The following is a 20,135-nucleotide window of genomic DNA, read 5'->3' as shown; positions in this document are numbered from 1 at the left end:
TCAGCAGCAGCAATATATTCAGCTCGGCTGCTCCTGATTGACAAACAGGAGACCAAAGTCAAGTTTACAAAGACGACACTGCCACAGTCCGCAGCCTGTGTTTGCATGTGTTGTAGAACAGCTCCCTCTTCTGCCGAGGAGGTGCAACAGGCTCTCGTCTTCAAGGCCGAAGGAGATGAGCTGAAATCAGTTTCCATTGGCTGGTTTGATTTTCTCTCCCCGTCTTCTGGTCTTAATCAATGAAGTGGACAAACAGCCATTTAGAGAGAACAATAGCCTATTGATTCCGAGCTACTCATCAGCACTGCTGTCTGTCCAACTAATTTCAGTAATGACATAGCAAGTGACTCCCACACACACGCGCCGGAGCAAACATGCAAGGACACAAACGTTAACATTTCTCAAAATCCATTATTCTTGTTACAAAACAAAAGTTTATTGATCAAGTTTGATCCTGTTTCCTAAATCATGTTAGAGCATTTCAGCATCCACACACAAACACCACAGAGAGAAGAAATAACCACATTTAGAGCTGTCTATAATTGTCTTAAATTAGTTTCTTTTCCTTTCTGTCTCCCGCTCTCTGTGTTTTCTATCTCAGCTTTCACTTTATCCTCCTACTCATCGCTGACAGAGAAGTGTTCCTAATGCGGTGACAATTTAGTCGACCTGTTAAATTAATTTGCCAGATAATGTGTCAATATTAAATATCAACTTTGACCTCTCCGAGCTGCAGAGTGCGCTCGCTCAGCTAGAGTATTGATTTTTGTCTGCTTCTGAGCTCGCTAGGCCTGCACTCAAAGTCCATTATTTTTGATTTTCTCATGAAATACATATCTTTTCCTGCTGACATCTGACAAACAGCATATGGAAGTCATTTTATCTACCAATAATGTGTTTGTCAAAAAGTCTGAGGTCTTAATGGATTCCTGCAGCGCGCATGGACAGCCCAGTAACAGACGGGCCTGCCAAGGAGATGCTGGAAGATACATTCTCTCTCTCTCTGTCTGTGTATGTGTGTGTACACGTGTCAGTGGTGCAGTTTGTGTGGTAGTTTTTAATGCGGGGCATTCACGCTCAAAGGACAGCAGAGAAGGGGTAATTGAAAAAGTGAATTAATTGTGCTGAATTAATTTTCCGCCAGTCACAGTCTGCGTTAGTTTTCACTCAAACACTTGCGTGCAGCGTGCGCGTGTGTGTGTGTGAAGGACAGGCCACAGTCTCCAGGAGGATATTAGGCCAGTGTTCAGACTTCATCTACCAGCCCAGTGAAGGTAATGACTATTTTTGGAGCTGCTCAGCAACGTCTGAGTCTCCGTTCTGCTCTCCTCACATCTTCCCGCCTGCACAGGATGACAAGCTGAGAGTCTGTCATATAGGAAAGCTTAATTCCACTTGTCACTCAGTTGTCCAATTCTGCAGTGCATTTAAATCAAAAGCGAGTTTGTTTGAGTGCTATTATGAGCTATAATAGGGTGTGTGTGTGTGTGTGTGTGTGTGTGTGTGTGTGTGTGTGTGTGTGTGTGTGTGTGTGTGTGTGTGTGTGTGTGTGTGTACACGCGCATGCATGCATGCTTTGTTGTAAAAGCCGGAACAAATATTCATTTATTCATTAAACACCAAGGCCATGAAGATCTGTTATGACACCCTTTCTGTAGCTGCTAATGGATTGAATTAATTCCTGCTATTAGCTCCAGTCGCAAGGTGTGTGTGCGTGTGTGTGTGTGTGTGTGTGTGTGTGTGTGTGTGTGTAAACTGTATCTGCATATACAGATTTATGGGAGCCATCAGTGTGAGTGTTAAGTATGTAAGTTTGCGAACACATGTACGTGTGTGTGTGTGTGTGTGTGTGTGTGTGTGTGCACGTGTGCACGTTCGTGTGCGCATGCATGCCCATTTGTGTACTTGTTTTTCATGACACAGCCTACATCAGCGGAGCAGAGAAACATGGATGTCTGCTAGATTGACAGATAGAGAGATGGGAGAGTGCAGGAGAGGACGGATGGATGGGGGAGAGAGGGATGAATATTGACTGATCAGTGGAGAGATTGACAGCCAGAGAATAATGGAAGCATTCAGACTGTCTTTTTTTTTTCTTCTTGTTGCTAACTTTCCTGGCACACCTATTTTTGCCCTCCTACGCTAAGAAGACTGCTCTTGAATTCTTGAAATGAATTATTGTCTGATATGCAGAATCCTGATGTGTTTATATCCAAGAGTAATTTACTGGAAACCCTTTCTGTCTCTTTGTTTGAGTGGCCGAGCCAGAGCAAAATACTTTCTGATACATGAAAACTGTATGAAACCTAATCACATTTCGTCTCTGTAATGAAATTCCATTGCAGTTCATATTTTGATTATCTTAGAATGCATTATCTGAGCGTAATTCACTGTCTGGCTATTATCTTGTTAGTATTTTTCCACTTACCTTTAGTACTAACTCTATGCCCTTGGCTAAACAAGAGTCCTTTTCATGGAGGCCAAGATTAAAATAGGGGAATATCAGATATTTCATGTTGTAAGTGTCAAAGAGCATTATAAAGAGGGAGAGCATACAATCAGCTCAGCCCTGTCCAAATGAAATCTGCTGCTTTTCAGAACATGACAAGGGACAGCTGACCCTCTGTGCATCCTGTGTTCATGTGTGTGTGCGTGCTTTTGTTCATGGCTCCCCATCTGTGTAACATGTGTTTCAGGGGGAACTTCTCTGGAGGAGCAAGTGCGAAGGATAAAGGACATCGAGGCCATCGAGAGTGATTCCTTTGTTCCTCAGGCTTTCAAATCATCCAGGGATGATATAAAGGTGCGTTCTGTCTCTCCTTTCTCCGCGTGCCCCTAACTCTCTCCATCTTTTCACTCCGTCTCTTATTGGATTTCCCCCTCTGCAATACTGTGCCGTCTGTCCAGAGACCGCCCAGACCAAATCAAACATTCCCATTCAGCGCCGTTTGTTCCAACCTGAGACGGTTTCATCAGACGTTCCACTGTTCGCTGCCTCCAAAGCGGCAGCACCCACACAAAAGCCACAGCAGGCAACAGCCATCCCTCTCTTTCTTTCTCTCACTCAGTCTCTCTGTGCGCCCCCCCCCCCCCAATCCCCCCCTCTGGTTGTGCAGATGCAGACAAAACACAGAAGTCGTTATTGAAATGTTGCTGCTGTCTCTGAAGGAGCAGGAATTAGATTTGCTGCGGCTCATGGCTGTTCTGAAAAGATAGGTGACAACATGTGACAGCAAACCTACAGACCGCCGGGACGCGTCGTGGTGAGTCTGACAAAGGTCAGCACCCGTGTGGCTGCAGCTTGGACGGGGACAATGTCAATCTGTCCTGTCCTGACTCTCTGTACAAATTCCACACACGCAGTATACTAGGCCTCCGAGTGTGAAGCCGCATTGATCCGCCAACTTTACTAGATTCAATTATGTATTTGGGTTGTAGCTTTCATTGTTCACACCTACAGTAGATCTCCTGTATTGGAAAATGTCGTGTGTTCTCACGTGCTTAAAGTTAGATTTATACTGTAAAATAAGCCCATGAAACATAATATAGATAAATGGAATGATCAAATTATTCCATCAAATCTAAATTAATTATAATGTGAAGTACAAAATTTATCTTAATCATTTTCTTTCAACAAAAGTGCTTCAATCGTTCATCATTTCAACTCAACACAGTTTTTTAAAGCAGCTGTGGTTTGTTATCCTCATCAATAGTCAAACATTTCTTAAGATATCCAGAGGATTGGTGCTTACTTTGGATTTATTGTTAAATCACATCTTAAATTGAATAGCTAAAAAGATTTAAACCTGAACTTTAACATACTCAATTTCGTCAGGTAATCTGTTACTTACAAATACTGACTTTATTTAATTAAATAGAGCCCAAATAACAATATGCTTTATTTGCCAATTTGAAGTGTTATTGTTTGAGAGTATATGACTATAAAGTTTATTTGGTTTTCAGGTATGAGTGGAAGACTGAATGATTTTTAAGCAACTGTTAATGAGGAGAAACCGTTAAAATCTGTCTCAGTGCATCTTCTAAGATTTGTTTCTATTTCAAGTGAGCTGCATTCATTAGAAATGTATATTCAGCATATCATTCCCAAGAACTGCAATGACCAGTTATGATGTCTGATACTTGGCACATCACCATACTTAATTAGCCAGTGTGTTTTATATCGTGCTCACTTTCTGTTGCTGCCAAATGAATTTTAAATAGATCTTTCCAACCGAGTAAACATTTGCTCTGGGGCTGGTATTAGTAGTGTTTGAAACATGAACGGACTTGGCAAAGTATTCATTTAGTTATTTCTTCTTCATTAAGTACAACAAGGAGAACAGGCCATCCCTCCAAATATGGGGCTTATTATAGTTTTAAGTCATACCTCCAGGGATGGAGGAGGAACCGTTCTCAGTCTCATGTTCCCCACTATCAGCTTCCACTCTACAGATGGTGACCTGAGGGGGGCAGAGAGCCTTCATCTTTACTTAGAGTACTTTTCAGAAGAATCTCTCTGGCTGCCACTGAAACAAAAGAATGTGGAGAACGTCGCTGCCCACCTGAGCTAACCTGTCACAAATCTGATTCTGCCAAGGGTTTGAATATTTGCATGTTAAAGCTTCAGAAATTACCAACATGATGAAGACCCAATACACGGTAACTCATCTGAAGCCAGGCCTGTCGTACCGCAGGCGCTGCTTTTGCAAAAGGAGACTCACTTGCACAACCAGTGAGAGTCCCAAGTTTTATTCTTTCACTGCCATCTGCTGGACAAATGTCATATTGTACAAATATGTGTATTTTTCAGTAATTGCACTCAGTGTACATGGATGTTTTATCAGTTTTACCAGTGTCCTCAAAGAGGACTTTTTCAACGTGGACATGCTACATACTGAAAAACAGAGCTTTATTACCTCTGACAAGGAGGTTATGTTTTCATCTGCGTTTGTTATTTAGTAGGTTTACCCAAGGACTAACCCATTAACCCATTAACCCATTAAAATTCATTTTGGTCTGGATCCAGATAAAGGGGCTTATAAAGGAATTTTCACCAATGTTTGATATTGTGAAATAGTTTTTTAACATTTATATCATTCTTCCTGTGATAATTAAATCCATATTAAAACTATTGTTGCTTCTGCTAAAATATTCTTACATGTTTTTTGTTCTTTTTTTTCTTTCATTTTTAATTGTTTCTTTTTTTAACAATAAAAATAATACATTTTATCAGTATAATGCATTTCTAGTAACTACAACACTCCGAATTTAGAAGAAACACGCTTAAGATTAAAGTATAACATTATCATACACTGAATGCTGTTCTGAATAGGTGAGTTATGAGTAGGGATTAGAAAGTAGGCAGGTCGGCGCAGTCTGATGTACACCCCCAGGTCCAATTTCTTTTTTTAAACCTATTTAAATACTTGAAGGTTTGCTTGAATGTGCTCAATGTAACGATTGAATGTTCTGTGTTCTGTGAGTACAGACGGAGCCAGTTGAGGTGAAGCAGGAGTCACTGAGGGCAGATCCTCAGGACATCACTCTTCCCATGTCCATAGTATATGACGACAGTGACACACTCGCCCATCCCAGTGTAAGTTCTTGCCCGTCAAACTCTTTTATTGTAAGCTTTAGATTTCGCTGTTTACTTCAACATCACACCAAGCTGTCCTGAAGCTCTATAACACGCACTCTTCAAAACTCTCGGAGCCAATGAGAACCCTCCAACCCCTCAGGTGCAGCTGAAAGTTTGTCTCGCTTCTTGTCATTTTATCTTTTTTCACCGTCTTGTTTTTATGAGTATGGCACTTGCTTTTATTGATCGGTGAACAAACTTTTTCTTTTTAAAGATTCCGCTGCATCTACTGACATCACCACTGTATACACCGCTCCTTCATATTCTGATACTGTGCATCGTAAAGGATACTGCAGTGTGGCAGATTATAGCCTCCTAACATCACCTCCTCCTGTGCCTGCAGACCAATGATGAAAAACGAGAAGGAAAACTTTAAACTCTAATAACGCTCCCTAGGGCTTCCCAGTCATCTGTCTCCACTGGGAAACTAAGTTATGTCCTGACGTATGCAGATAACCTCCTCACACAGACACACACCCACACTCTTACATATACACACACACACTCTCGCATGCACACACACATGCACATCCTCAGACAGGCTGATGTATGGCAGCAATATGCCCCAGGCGGGCCCCGCCATCGGCTCCAGCTCCAGCTCCACTTCCAATTAGAACAGATGAGTCCCATTAGCCCAGCCCAGATACTGTCATCCCACACACACAGCCTCATTAGCACCATGACACCAGCGCAGGGCCGACAGACAAAAATTCACTGGTGTAGAATCTAACACACAGATAACATGCGGTGCAGCTGTAAGCAGCATAGGTTAGGAATGAGGGATTGACGTGGCCGTGGACGCTCTGCAATCTGCATAATAATACACACGTATCGTCACATAGATGTTCAGTGTATACACACAGCCAGCATGTCAACATTATCTCTCACCCTCACACAAACGCACACAGTGAATATAGAAATGATGATCTTCCAATTTCCCCCATATTTCCCGGAGCCTTGCTTCTCACTCTCATAGTCATTATGTTACTTCCCAATAAACAGATGCCTTCATTCATCAGACACTTGCTGCAGTAGTTTTATAGTCCTCTTACAATCAATATCATCACTGCTGGTGATGTACTGATGTGAATACCAGTCGCACGTGTAGAGCTGATCTATCACCCCGGTGACGCACTCTAAGGCCCAGAGAACTAGATTTATAGGTTTGAACTAAAGGTTTTCTTCTGTGCATTTGTGAGGATATAAGAAAATACTAGGATGACATGTGAGACACGACAGACTTCACTGTTGCCATGTGACTCCACACTGAAGTCATGCGGGGGTCACTGCACTGACAGCCCTGTGTCGGGTTCATGGGTTCAGGGGGAAACACGGCTCATTCAAGTGTGTGGTAGACTGTGGAAAATGGTTTGGTGTATTCATTTTGATCGGTGATTAACTGACATGCTGCTGTCACACAATCATTTCCAAATTTGGGATCAATAAGTCTATCTATCTATCTATCTGTCTAATAGTTGAGGTAATTTATCAAGTAAAAGGTATTGTATGATTTCACATCGTAACATGTGTGTAACAGTGTGAATTAGCTGCTTTTGAACAAACAATTAGATTTTTCATTATTTTTTAATGTTTTAAAGAACAAAATCTACAAGTTATTATATTTTTGGTTTGTCCTACACACATTTCTGTAGATCCACAACTGTTTTTGTCACATACTTTGAATCAAATAAAGCATCACAGAGTTGAAAACTTAGCCTGATGTTGAAAAATAATCTATACCACACACACACACACACACACACACACACACACACACACACACACACCAATGGTGACGGTGTGGTCCCTGTCTTTTTCTGTGCCAGTGTCTTTCTGGCGCTAATTTGTCTTCTCTACGCTCTCCTGTAGTTATTCATGGACAAAGAGAAGGCGGAGGAGCTGTGGCTCAACAGACTGGTCTCACTACGACAGGAGAGGCTCATGGGAAGTCCTGTGACCTGAAAGACCCAAAACAACCCAGAAGAAACCTTCCCACTTCCTGGAAACGTTCACTCAGTCGAGTTTGCTTCAATCATATCTCAACCCCTGACACATTCTTAATAAATTTTTTAAGGACAAACTTCACCCTTTCACTAATTTCTCTACCTTTTTAAGAAGTTAAGGAAAAGTTTGGGTCCCGATAAGCTTTTTATTTTATTAATGTTAATGTAATTCAGGGAAACTTCTTCATTTGGCTTCATTTGTTTTTTTCTGCAGATGCTGCAGTCAGACGAAAAGAAGTTTTACTGTGTAGATGAAGCATTTGGTACATTTTTGTCTTTTGTAATCAACTCAGTGAATAAAGCTTGCTGTGATTTTTTTGAATTAAAAATGTCTTCTGCTTTTTTTCTCCAATTGTGGAGATGAACTTGTTCTCTTAAATCTATAAGCTTTTTATTGATTCTATATTTAGTCAGTGTCCTGCTATAGTTTGAGCAGGGATTTGTAGCGAACACGCTCTGACCTATTTATAGAAATGGGGGATTTAAAATATAACTACAAGTTGCCCCCTTCATGGGCAATGTCTTTCAACCATGGTAGGTAGAACCCACCATCTATATTTATATCTGTAACTACAAGTCAAAGCAAAGAAAATGTCAATATATTTGCACAATTTAAAGACGATCTTGTCCCCATCATCGTGAACCACAGACGTCTTAGTTTTTCATCCATAAGATGAAATAAAGACTGAGTTCCATTTATATTTTTTGAGAGCCTATACATACACATAATCTGAACACTCTGATGTAGTACCACATTAGTCCACTAGGTTGCAGGCATATGTAGCATTTGACAAAAAAATCTGAAAACAGGAAACTCGTGTGTCTTTGGAGACTGGATGGACTGGTTTCACAGAGAAAATCAACACCGTCCTCAAAGCTCTGCCCCAGTGAAACCAGAGCGATCCAGACCGGCCTCCAGTCTGACCCTGAGCCCTGACTCTCACACTCAAACTTCACTTGGTTTTTCTCTCTGTGTCACATAAAAAGAAATGAACAAGAGTGGGCTAAAAGACGACTTCAAGGAATCCCGCAGGCCTGGATCTGATTTTAAATGTTTGAGGTGTGATGTGTTCAGGGACATTCAGAGTGTAACATTCTCTGAAATACCAGGATGACAAAGATTTAGTAAAATAAATTAAGAGGAAAGGAAGCTGAATGTCCCGTCAGACTTAAACTCAGACTAATATCTTCAAATCACTCTGGAGTCCAGGTTCCTTTTTACTTCAATGTGTCTGTTCAGCACTTTTCAAACTACACATGCATGGTTTTCTTTTTTCAGCTGCAAGTCTGACTTTTCATTGTATCAATTTAACAAATGCTATAGTGATCAGATCATAAAACACGATTAATGACAACAAATCAATGATGTAAAAGGATTTACTTTCACTTATTTGTGTCTAATTTGTTATAGTTTTAAAGTTTGATTTAAGAAATAAAACAATAATACTATAACTATAATAGTTAAGAGATAAGGCAACATGTCAATATCCTGTTTATTTCCAGCCTTGTTTTCTGTGTCACTAAGTCCATTACTCTAACACATGTCAGTTTCGAAGGTCTCGACATGGTCAGCAAAGTGAGACATTCTGAGAAGCGATCCTGTCACAGCTCTGTGCATGTTTCATAAGGAAGTCCACACATGCACACTGCCTCACAGAGGGTGCACCTGTGTTTTTATTTCTATAGCGCTTTTACAAATGCTCCAAGTTACATTACATAGGTTGAAAAACACAGAAAGCAAATAAAAGCACACCAGTGAAAGATGCAAGATACAAACCATTAATCAGGAATCACAAGCAGTTGTGAAGAGGTGGGCTTTAAGTCATGTTTTGAAGGTGGAAGCCTCTGATTTACTTTGTCTTCAAAACAAAAGCCAACAGCTGATCAGAGTCCTGTGAGAGCTCTTAAAGGGATAGTTCACCCAAATATGAAAATTCACTCATTATCTACTCACCACTATGACGATGGAGGGAGCTGTGAAGTGTTTGAAACACTTTTGGAGTTTCAGGGGTCAACAGTGTTGCAGCCAAATCCAATACAATAGAAGTAAATGGTGACCACTTCTTCAAACATATAAAAACAACAGAGAAAAAACATGACATGCCTCCACACTGCTCCTGTGGTGTCTGTAAGCCCCGGCATTCAAATCCGAGGTCATTTACACCGTGTTTTAAGCCTAAGTGTCCGCTTTGATCCTCAGCCCAGAGCCGTGATCATCTTGCATCGAGTCAAATTTATATGTTGGTGATTACTGACTCTTGGATGACACCACAGGAGCCGTATGGAGGCATTTTATGTTGAATTTTTATGTTTGAAGAAGTGGTCCCCAACTTTTTACCCCTGAAACTCCTAAAGTGTTTTGTGGACTCAAACACTCAAACCTCCATCCACATGGTGGTGAGTACATGATGAGGTTTAATTTTTGGGTGAACCATCCCATTAATGTACTTTCAGTGTAAATCGACTTCACAGTCTTTCAGAATAGACCTCTGTGTGTTTCTATGGATCACGGACAGACAGACAGTCAATGGTTGTATCTGAATGAGTCAGACTGATTTCTTCTGGTGCTGCGTGCACGCGTCTACACTGTCGTTGCCATGACAGCCACCCACAACATACAGCGCGCGGACAGCTCCTGTTCGAAGCCGCGAATAACCAGCCAATCGGAGGGTCGCATTCTTGTCACGTGGTGGCCGTCGGTTCTAAAGGAGCTCCTCCTCCTCCTCCATAGCAACGGGACCGAGCAGCGGAGCAGCGGAGCAGCGGAGCCGCAGCACCTGTGGCGCTCACGGACTATTTCTTCCAAAACTTTCAAACTTTTCAAACCTTTTAAAAACGTCTTTTGCTTCACAGCCTCACATCCGGTGGAGATGTTCAACAGCAACTTCAGGGACTTTGACGACGACCCGTTCTTCTCGTGAGTGTCTGAACCGTAACTGTCTTTTAACGTTTGTTTTCAGAAATGAATTATTAGCAAGTCCAGAATATATCCACACACTGAAGTTACCGCTGGGAATTCATTTCGGTTGCAAAGTTAACGAGAGAGTTGCTGAAAAATTCACTTATTTCTCCATTAAAACGAAACGTTGGCGTTTAAATCATTGTTTGATATGTTTTCTTTAGCACCAATTACTGTAACTTGTGAAATAATACAAAAATACATTGAAGCAGAGAGCGATCATACCACATTAGTAATCAACAGAGTCACTAGCACATTAGCCTGTGGGGCTATATTTCAGGTACTTCAGCTCCTGTGAGGACACACTGACTCTTGTCATATCTTCAAAATAATCTTAAAAGTTGAATTAAACGGTGTTATTTCATTTTCATGCATGTACTTGTACTAAAAGCTTGATACATGTTTTTATTTAACATAATATGAAAGACATTTTAAAAAGTGCAGCATTAAGAAAAAGTGCAATCTGGAGACAGTAATTCATAATTGATCTTTGTGAATAACTTTACTGACACTGACTGTGCTGCACTTGAGGGAAGGGAACACAACCTGCTGAGTGAGACTGTGGCCACCCGACCCCAGGCTGGTGAGAGGGTGGCTCATATTATTTTGGGCTTGCTTCTTATTTCAGTGTGTTGTTGTCACACAAGAGCTGGTGTAGAAGTCAGGAGTTATTCTCAAATATAGTAACTAAGTGTTTAGACATTTTTCATGATTCACACCTCCAGCATTTCCTTCATGAGTAAAAGCTGGGGTTCACTTGTAAAGTCTGTCCCTCCTCTTCCTCTCCAATAGGGATCCGTTCCGGGCTCACAGGGAACACATGCGGCAGATGATGCGGAGCTTCTCTGAGCCGTTTGGCGGGCCCTTAATGCCCAGTATGATGGATGGGAGAAGTCGTGGTCACGACATGGTGGAGCATCCTGGCTCATCCCTGGCACTGAGGGATGAACATAGGGTGAAAAGCACTCATTTTACAAAGTTGACTTGTTTGTATACTTGTGGTCTCAGGTGATGGGCATTAAAGCTCTATACAGAGTGTGTGACAAGAGACATGTGTGTGTATATCCACGACTAATCTACATCTTATCATTTGGGTCTATATGGGATAAAGGATGAAGCCCATGCGTCAACAGTTCACTTATACATCTTATGTCCCTCTCTGTCCTCTGCTCATGGGCTTTTAACCACAGATGATTAGTGTTTAGAGGAAGTGCTAAGTTTACTGAGGTTATAGTGGATTCTGGCCACTGGCCGCGTAACTGGAGCACCACTCACTGAGGTATGGGGATCATGTGATTTTCTAGTTTAGTAGAAGGGTAACCCCCTTGGCCTCTCTGGACAGTTATATCTGGCCCAGAGGAGCCCTATTTATAGTGCATTGTTCCACTGACACACTACTTTCTTGCGCGTACACATGCAGACCTCTTTAACACTCACACCAATAGGACCCCAGAGAATTGTGCTGTGCTCTGCTGAGAAGAGCTGCTGCTGAAAATAACTGTTTGTTTTAACATTATTCTTGCTGGCCTAGTTCATTTGAAAGATAGTTTCTCTTCAAATCGAACTGCTTCCCCCTAAGTCTTTGAATAATGTTAAACTGTATACGAATACGGCTCTAAAGGCTGTAGACATGCAATATTTGATATAGATACCATGGTTAGAAAGAAAAATTCCTCTGGAGCCGTTGCTTACTGTGGAACATTTCGATGTGAATTGGCTGGCTGGTAAAGTAAAGGCTGGTAGTTCTTCTCTACCACAGTGCACCCGTTAACCTCTCCTAGATCACCCCCTTCACTTCTTCTTTATCCCTGCTAAATCAAACCTTGTCCCTGTCACCTGCTTTAATCCCTCTACCTCATGGGAGCCTGTATATTTATCCTTAATTATGACTTTCATCAGAAGCCTGCCCTTGATAGCCAACAGCCCGCTTTCTCATTATTAGCATCATGCCGCTATCTTACTAATACCGGCTGAGGAGGGGCTCTGAGTACTTGACTAATGACCTCATTGACAGTGGGTGAAATAGAACGACCCTGTAAAACTTCCATCCAAACAAATTGTTGAATCTAATATTAGGAGACACTTTTAGTTGCATGTTTAAAGTTTCAGTAATCAGGCATATTTAACAGGGTCAGTCTTGTTGTGCCCAGCAGTGGTCAGAGGGCTGACGCTCTGGTGCTGTGTTCGCCTGTTGCTTTGTAAAGACGTGTGTGCGGATCTCATGGAACATCTTGTTTTCTCATTGTTGCTCTCTTGGTCCATCTGTCTGGCAGTATGTGCCTTGGCAGTGCCGGTGCATTAGCAGCTAGATGACAGACAGCTCAGTCTCATCATACTGCTCTCCTATATCACAGGCACAGATGTTACACACAAATTAAAAAAAACACATACGCACACATTCAGTATTAAAACATACTTGCAAGAACAATTATACGCAGTCATAGCATGCAAAATTACAGACACGCCGGCATGCAAGTACATGCACTCCAATGCACACACACACACATTGGCCTTATAATGCTGGCAGGCTTCTTCTTCTGCTATTAGCATTCAGTTCCCAGTGGAAAATAAGCCCCTTCTTACCTCCCAAGCCTGCTGTGAGTGCTCACATTTCCCAGTCTCTTGCCAATATCCACTATCGGGTTCATATCACCTTTCAGTGCACTCATTTATCTGGGCCGTTGTTTATTTAAGTGCTGTCAAATGCCAATCATTACGAGTTACATATATTGTCTTTGATTCTGTGGTTCAATTGAGCAAGAGTGGTGTCTCTGAGAGGAGACGGTATCTAATTTTGTTGTATATTTATGTCAGCGTTTTCCTGCTGCTCTGGAGGTAGTGTGAAATTCTAAACCCTATATTCACCTTAACAACATTAAGCAGCTTCAGTACGTTCTATGCATTTGAAGCACAACATCACTTTTTTAAGTATGTATCATATCTAAAGTACATGTGCCCTAACCCACAGCTCTCTAAGGAGCAGGAGCAGCGTGCATCAGACGGCACAGTGGCAGGTTCAGTATCAGACTGAGAGAGAGACCTGCAGTAATCCAGAGAGACTAAAATACTGTGCTACAGACCATCGGATCTGTGTTTCTTATTTTGCAGCCTCAAACGCTCCTCTGCACTGCCCCCATCTAAATATATTCCAGCAGATATGTAACTGACATTTATTAGTTCATAGATGCCACTCTGAGATAAAATTGGCTGCGAGGCTTCATACATGCTGGTCAGGAGCGTTTTACATCAGTTTGACCTTTGAAAAGAGCTGAGAGAGCAGCCTTGGACTCTTTGACCCCCTGTCCCGCCCGGTCCGCCCAGCCCACCACAGCCTTCCTAGAATGAAGCTCAGTTTCAGTGTTAAACCTGCGCTAATCTCTGGCAATGCGACCCAATTACGCATGGAACACAAGTCATTCAACACCCCACTGATTATGCACAATACCCCCAACGAATCACACCCCCAGAAAACACACATGGCGCTGGCTGCTGAGATGCTTATCCAGGGCTGCAGGGTCATAAACACCTGCAGTTTTTGGCTCAGAGAATACCGAGTGTGACTAAAGGCTGCTGGCTGCACCCTCCTCACCGGCCTGTCACTCCTCGGTGGCCACACTCGGAGAGGGTTCATGGCCTTGAAGGGTTGTGTTTAAGGTCGTGTGGAGAGCTCATTGTAGCTGTGTCAAGGGCTTAGTGACCGATGTAACAACTTATTGGCAACAACTTCAACACAACGTGTGTGTGTGCTTGTGCGTGCATGTGTGTGTGTTTGTGTGAAAGAGAGAGAGATGAGAGTGCCATGCTTTAAAAACACAATACTGTGTCTTGTTGCTAAGATGATATTGTTTGATTCCTCAGGATATGAGCCGGTCATTGCTTCCCTTTGGCAGTACTGACAGCACGGTCAGTAGAGTCGTCTGCTATCATGAGTTTCTCATTCACAGATATACTGACCATGTGCATGCTCTCATCTAAACTGACTCAGCCTGTGATGGGGTCACAGGGTTTCCTCTACAAACATATACTATCAGGAAATTATTGTGTTATTTCTTATAATTTGATAATGAGTGATTTGTCTGGAAACAAGTTGGACATGTTTCATAAAGACACATTCTGTTTATCTCTATTTTGAATGTGTGGTGACTGATGCATCTTACAGCAACACGCATGACTGACTAGAGTGATGAACAGGGTTTCTTTCCTGGTTCAAAATGAAGTAACAGTGACTTGATTTGCGTTTTACAAGGTAATCGACAAATATAACAATCAAGATTTTTTTCCAGAATATATACTCTGTCTACGCCCTGACATTAATCCAACCGATGTAACATAATGCAGTCGAATTCATGCACATACAATATTTAAAAAAAAGGTTTACAATAAAATAATACTGCCATTTTATAAATTCTCTATGGAGTAAAAACCCTAAACAAAGACATCCAACACTGTGTGTATTTGTGTGCTGCACTTGGTCTCTACTTTCTGTTTCCTTTGTTATTCACGTCACTGGGTCATATATGGTGAAGTGATAAAATGTGGATGTCGTTAAAATCTCCCAGACAGCACACATGTAAGACACATTTAGCACACTGCACTCTGCATGCACCGTATGTTTATACACATGATAGTTGTTCACGAGCTGATAATGCCCGATGGCCCAGGGGCTGCTTCAAACACAGGTTCAACAAACTCTGAGTCTAACCCTGGAACGTTTGATGGTAAACCAGAGCAGCTGATCACAGTCACTTCAATCACGTCCGAGCATGTTATTGTTGAATGGAAAAAAAGATCATCATCAATGGACTTCTGAAATGCTGATTTACCGTGGCAGCCCGTAAAGAGCAGAGCTTTTAATCCAGTGGAGCTACAAAGATGAATGTGTCCATGCACATTTGTGTTGTAAAAATCGCAGCAGCTGCAGCAGGAAAAAGGACAATATGTTATTAACACGATTACGTTTTATTCAGTGTAGTTCTTCATGGACGATTAAGTCTGAAATACAACTGATGTGACCTAATTTGGACAAAGAGCTGCTGGCAGCTGGAGATGATATAGATCAAACAATCAAATGGATGGATGGATAGTTTATTGATCTATGATTGTAATCTCATGATCTGACCCAACATCCTCATGATTTGGGGGATTTGCAGTTGGAAACCTTTCGAGGTTAAAACTGTTCATATAAAGATGGATGAAACGTCTGCACTTTTTCCCACTATCCAGAAATGAAGGCAAAATATTTCAGATACAAACGTCATCTTGCTCTGATGATGTCACTGCAGTGGAGGGGATTAGGTGGTGGAGCTGTGGTATCAAGGTCCCACTTAAAACTTACTGGAAAATGTAGCATTGAACATACATCAGTGTGATACGAGCTACTAGAAATGACCGACTTTGACTTTTTAGCTTGACCCATATCCCATCTGCTAACATGGAGGAGGGATTTATGACCAAATAATGTAGCAAACCACAAAGACGGTTTGGCTACTCTAGAACGGTCATGTCGTCCAGCTTTATGTACAGTCCATGGTTAAAACTGAGTGTAAATTTCACATAGAATAATCTTTCTTCGAAACATTTAAAGACTACATTTTAACACGTACAAAATTTAAATATTGTGCCTGAAATTCTGTTAAAACAAGTTCAGGCTAAACGTTAACAAACTCAGAGTTTTCACTAAATCTTTTTCTGAAACGGGTCCCAGATGACACAAGAGTACAGGCATTAAATTCTACCAGCATTTGACCAATCTTCTCCTTTTGTATTTGCACAGGACATGATGAGGAACCCTTTCAGCATGTTCGACAACGTGATGACCAACATGAGGAACAGGATGCAGGACACGCACCCAAACATTGTCAGTTTATTCTTATGATTTTTTCCTTCTCCTGTTTTTGTTTTGCTGTTTTCCCAGCCTGTTCTGATAAATGAACTGTAGTTTCTTAACAATGTGTGTGTGTGTGTGTTTGTGTTTCAGGAGAACATGTCCAAAGATTCAAACACCCACTCGTTCAGCTCCTCATCAGTCATGACATATTCCAAGGTTGGAAATGAGCCTCCCAAAGTGTTTAAAGCAACCTCGACAACACGCCGTGCCCCTGGAGGGGTGAGTCCTCCATTAGATATGTTACAGTATTACTACAGTATCACTGTTTTTAAGAGCACAGGTCAGTACTCTGAGCTTGGAGAAGTAAATATGTCCTCAGAAGACTCACTATGTCACTTTATCCCTCTTGAGTGCTGATGGTTATATGTTCCCCCTGTTCCGTCAGAGTGTACCATAAATCCTTTTGGAGATTCTTCGTGGACCAACTGATGTGTCTGATTGGTTTGTTAATGTTTCAATCACCAGATCAAGGAGACCCGGCAAGCAGTTAAAGACTCTGAGAGCGGTCTGGAGAAGATGTCAATCGGTCACCACATCCAAGACAGGGGACATGTTGTTGAAAAGAAATACAACAAGAAAACAGGAGAGAAGGAGCTCAACCAGGACTTTCAGAACATGGATGAATGTACGTTGAAGTGGTAGAGTTGTTACGTTTCCTATGACCAGTTGCTTTGTAATTGTAGAGGGTCCAGCACATTGATGTATATAAAGATGGAAGATGCTTCTACACTTCTTCTCATTGTACAAAAAGGAAGCTTAAGTATCCAGCCTATAATGGGTCAGTCTCAGATGTCAGTCACCTGACGTGTCACCTTGATTTTTATAGCGACAACTACGGTAATTCAAACCAAACTTACCTGAAAAATAAACTGTGTGGAAAGAACTACCTAAAATGACAGAAACAATCTCTGGGAAAAAAATATTTAACATGTACTTTGACTTTTTAGTTTGGTCCATGTTCCATCCACTAATACGGAGGAGGCAGGGTTTATGATCTATACTGCACCCAGCCAGCAGGGGACGATCGAGATGACTTGGCTTCTCTTTTGGGGAGCTGTCATGTCGTCTATCTTTATATACAGTCCAATAATCCAGCCATTGTTGCACTACAGAAAAAATGCAAATGCGTGAAGGAGCGATTTCATTTCAGAGATCATCCTGGAAGTAATGTGACATTTATCATTTGGAAAATCAAAATACATCTAATCATGTACAATATTTCAAAGCTAGACACCAGTGTCAGTGCTGGTTTATTACCCAGCCACAGTTTGAGGACCATCTTTAGCCCTTCAGCATTTTTCACACAGACTAAGTGGAGTGGAGTCTGATCAGATCGTGCATGTTAAGCAAACCAGCCAGTCAAACCCAGCACTGCCCCACTATATAAATCTACTGTCTAATTTGGTCCTGTTCCTCCACCCGCAGCTGAAGCACAGTCTTTTGACGATGAGTGGCAGCAGGAGTTGACCAAGTTCCAGCCGTCCGGCCCCATGTCTCGTCTGGAGGAAGCTCGGCCCCGTGCCGTTCACCGGGCGGCCCTCACAGGTCCTGAGCAGGCCCACAGGTCAGTGTGGAACGCTCAGGCTACATGCTGAGCGTGTTGACGACAGGCCAGAATCCACAGATCAGGTTCAAATGACAAACAATTGGCAGGCGACTAATAGCATCCATATGCAGTACATTTTGCTAAGTATAGTGTTCTCATGTTATGATACTGCTGTTAATGAACTGCGATTGTTTTCTTTGTTTTTATCTTCCTCAGAGACCAGTCAAAGGGCAAAGCTGAGGGTAAGAGGAACATGAAAGGCTCGGGCTCGACAAAGCAGTGAAACCATCTGTTTCTGTGCTCATTAAAGTCTTTCAGGCATCATACAGTACACACTGGTGCTCTGTGTACACACATGCACACACACACACACACCCTGGGTTCATCAACAAGGTAAACAGAATCAGAAGGCACTGATCTAAAATTTGAAATATTTAACAGACTGTACATTTTGTATTGCTGCTGCTCATTTTTCAAATCCTACACTGCACAATACTGAATCAGTCATCTTGCTGCTGATTAACACCTGCTGTAGATGGCTGCCCCATTACACTGGACATTTATTCATATTTTTCAGGGATCACATTTCTCCTCTTTTACTGTTAAAGGAGACATATGATGCTTTGTCAGTTTTGCCCGAGCGATACCTCCCTGACATGACATCACAATGTCCCACATTGGCATAATGCATGGCTAGTGGCTTGTCTGGCACGCCCCCAACAAAGCCAGGTAAAGCGGGAGGCCGACATTTCCTACATGTGCTTGAAGCAGTTGACCAATCAGAATAGAGTGACCGAGCTGGCCAATCAGAGCAGACTGGGCTTTGCCGGGCATTTGCTGAAAACAGGAGCTGCAATGGACAGTTTGAGGAAAGTGATGTGGTTTCTGACTATCTGAACAGCATGTAAACCTTTTTACAAAATAACCCAAAGAAAAAAGATGAACCTGAATATGAGCATAATATTTCTCCTTTGACGTTTCGAACCTTAGCATCTTTCACACTTGAGTTTAAATTGATAAAAATAGTAAGAGGAGTTTGGTGAGGTAGTGAAAATGATCTAAAATCCTATGATAAGCTTTGGAGAATGGTTGATAGGAACATGAAATACATGTGACAGAGTGTGTTGCCAACAAGTAAAAGGCTCATAAGTAGTTCTGTGGTTGTAACGATGTTGAAACACATTTTAATAAACTAATAAGATACATAAATGTGAGGCCATAGGCACTGTTTATACCATTGGACATGAAGCAATGTATAATTATCGTCGTGGATCAGATGAATATAACATGCTCTAGGTGAGAAAATCTTGTGATGTCATCTGTTTCTCACATTCTGTCATTTTCATACTGAAACAAGACACAAAATTAATAATATATCGAATTTCTGAAATCCACTAATGCACTTAGACAATGTCTCAATTGTCTTTTTGTAATTATATTGTCTAGTACCTGATGTTCTCGATAGATGTATTTTATCTGCTGTAATCTTTGTAAAAAGAAAAATAATACTCTTCCCTTTTTATATATTGTTACTTTGGTTTCTCTACTTTTTCATCTGATGAACTGTGCAGCGTAGCAACGTCTGGATTATTTTCAATAATTCAAGCTTTGTTCTTGTATATTTGTTTTCAAGGTTTTCAAACCAAAGTCCTGTGCCAACACAGACTATCGTCTGAAATTAAAAAAATGTGAAAACACTAAGATTAATCTGGTGTTTTGTTTTTAATCAACACCAAACTAGGTTCCTGGTTCAGCTTGATATTCACTGAAAAGGAAGAACGGGAGAAAAAAAAGGTAACTGAATAACTGCTACTGAACAACTCTGTTAATGTCGGTCTAGTGGTTCATGAGCGTGTGAGCCTGCGTTGTGTTGTCTGTCAGTAACCCAGGGTAGTATTTTTGGATCTAAGCACTTGTCAGTAGCTCAGATTGGTCTGAGATGTTACACAGCTGCGAGCCCAACATGTTCCCCTCTCACGTGCTCCTGTATCAGACTTCATTAATCCCTCAGCTTCAACATATGATCGGAGGGAATCGAGGAGCCTCTGACAAATATATAGCTGAACACGGCTTCATGTTTGAGCTGTGTCTTAATTCCGTCC

At 41.6% G+C, this 20,135-nt stretch overlaps 2 protein-coding genes across 4 annotated transcripts in view; both read left to right on the top strand.

Annotated features, from left to right (window-relative positions):
• rsrc1 (arginine/serine-rich coiled-coil 1) overlaps positions 1 to 7,970 on the top strand; it is a 114,300-nt gene extending 106,330 nt beyond the window's left edge. For both annotated transcript variants that reach the window (XM_020087972.2, XM_020087973.2), the window contains exons 8-10: positions 2,697 to 2,803; positions 5,489 to 5,596; positions 7,508 to 7,970. In XM_020087972.2, coding sequence (XP_019943531.2) covers positions 2,697 to 2,803; positions 5,489 to 5,596; positions 7,508 to 7,600 — 308 coding nt within the window. In that variant the 3' untranslated portion in view covers positions 7,601 to 7,970. The remainder of the gene's footprint in view (positions 1 to 2,696; positions 2,804 to 5,488; positions 5,597 to 7,507) is intronic.
• Positions 7,971 to 10,361: 2,391 nt separating this feature from the next.
• On the top strand, positions 10,362 to 19,736 carry mlf1 (myeloid leukemia factor 1). 2 transcript variants are annotated; one of them, XM_020087969.2, is made up of 8 exons: positions 10,362 to 10,558; positions 11,393 to 11,555; positions 14,459 to 14,503; positions 16,374 to 16,457; positions 16,578 to 16,706; positions 16,953 to 17,112; positions 17,913 to 18,051; positions 18,250 to 19,736. In XM_020087969.2, exons 1-8 carry the CDS (start codon positions 10,512 to 10,514, stop codon positions 18,314 to 18,316), a joined length of 834 nt encoding a protein of 277 aa, XP_019943528.1. In that variant the 5' UTR covers positions 10,362 to 10,511; the 3' UTR covers positions 18,317 to 19,736. The 2 variants fall into 2 exon arrangements, with proteins under 2 accessions (XP_019943528.1, XP_019943530.1); XM_020087971.2 differs by lacking the exon at positions 14,459 to 14,503.
• The last annotated feature ends 399 nt before the right edge of the window (positions 19,737 to 20,135 follow it).

This window comes from Paralichthys olivaceus, chromosome 11 (assembly GCF_024713975.1).
Source record: "Paralichthys olivaceus isolate ysfri-2021 chromosome 11, ASM2471397v2, whole genome shotgun sequence".
NCBI classification, from domain to species: domain Eukaryota; kingdom Metazoa; phylum Chordata; class Actinopteri; order Pleuronectiformes; family Paralichthyidae; genus Paralichthys; species Paralichthys olivaceus.
This window is presented reverse-complemented; position numbering and strand designations above follow the sequence as displayed.

Coding starts and splice junctions, on each gene's coding strand:
- mlf1 (XM_020087969.2), top strand. CDS start 10,512: ATGTTCAACAGCAACTTCAGGGACTTTGACGACGACCCGTTCTTCTC. Junction 14,504..16,373: donor TTGGCAGTACTGACAGCACG/GTCAGTAGAGTC, acceptor GTATTTGCACAG/GACATGATGAGGAACCCTTT. Junction 17,113..17,912: donor CTTTCAGAACATGGATGAAT/GTACGTTGAAGT, acceptor CTCCACCCGCAG/CTGAAGCACAGTCTTTTGAC.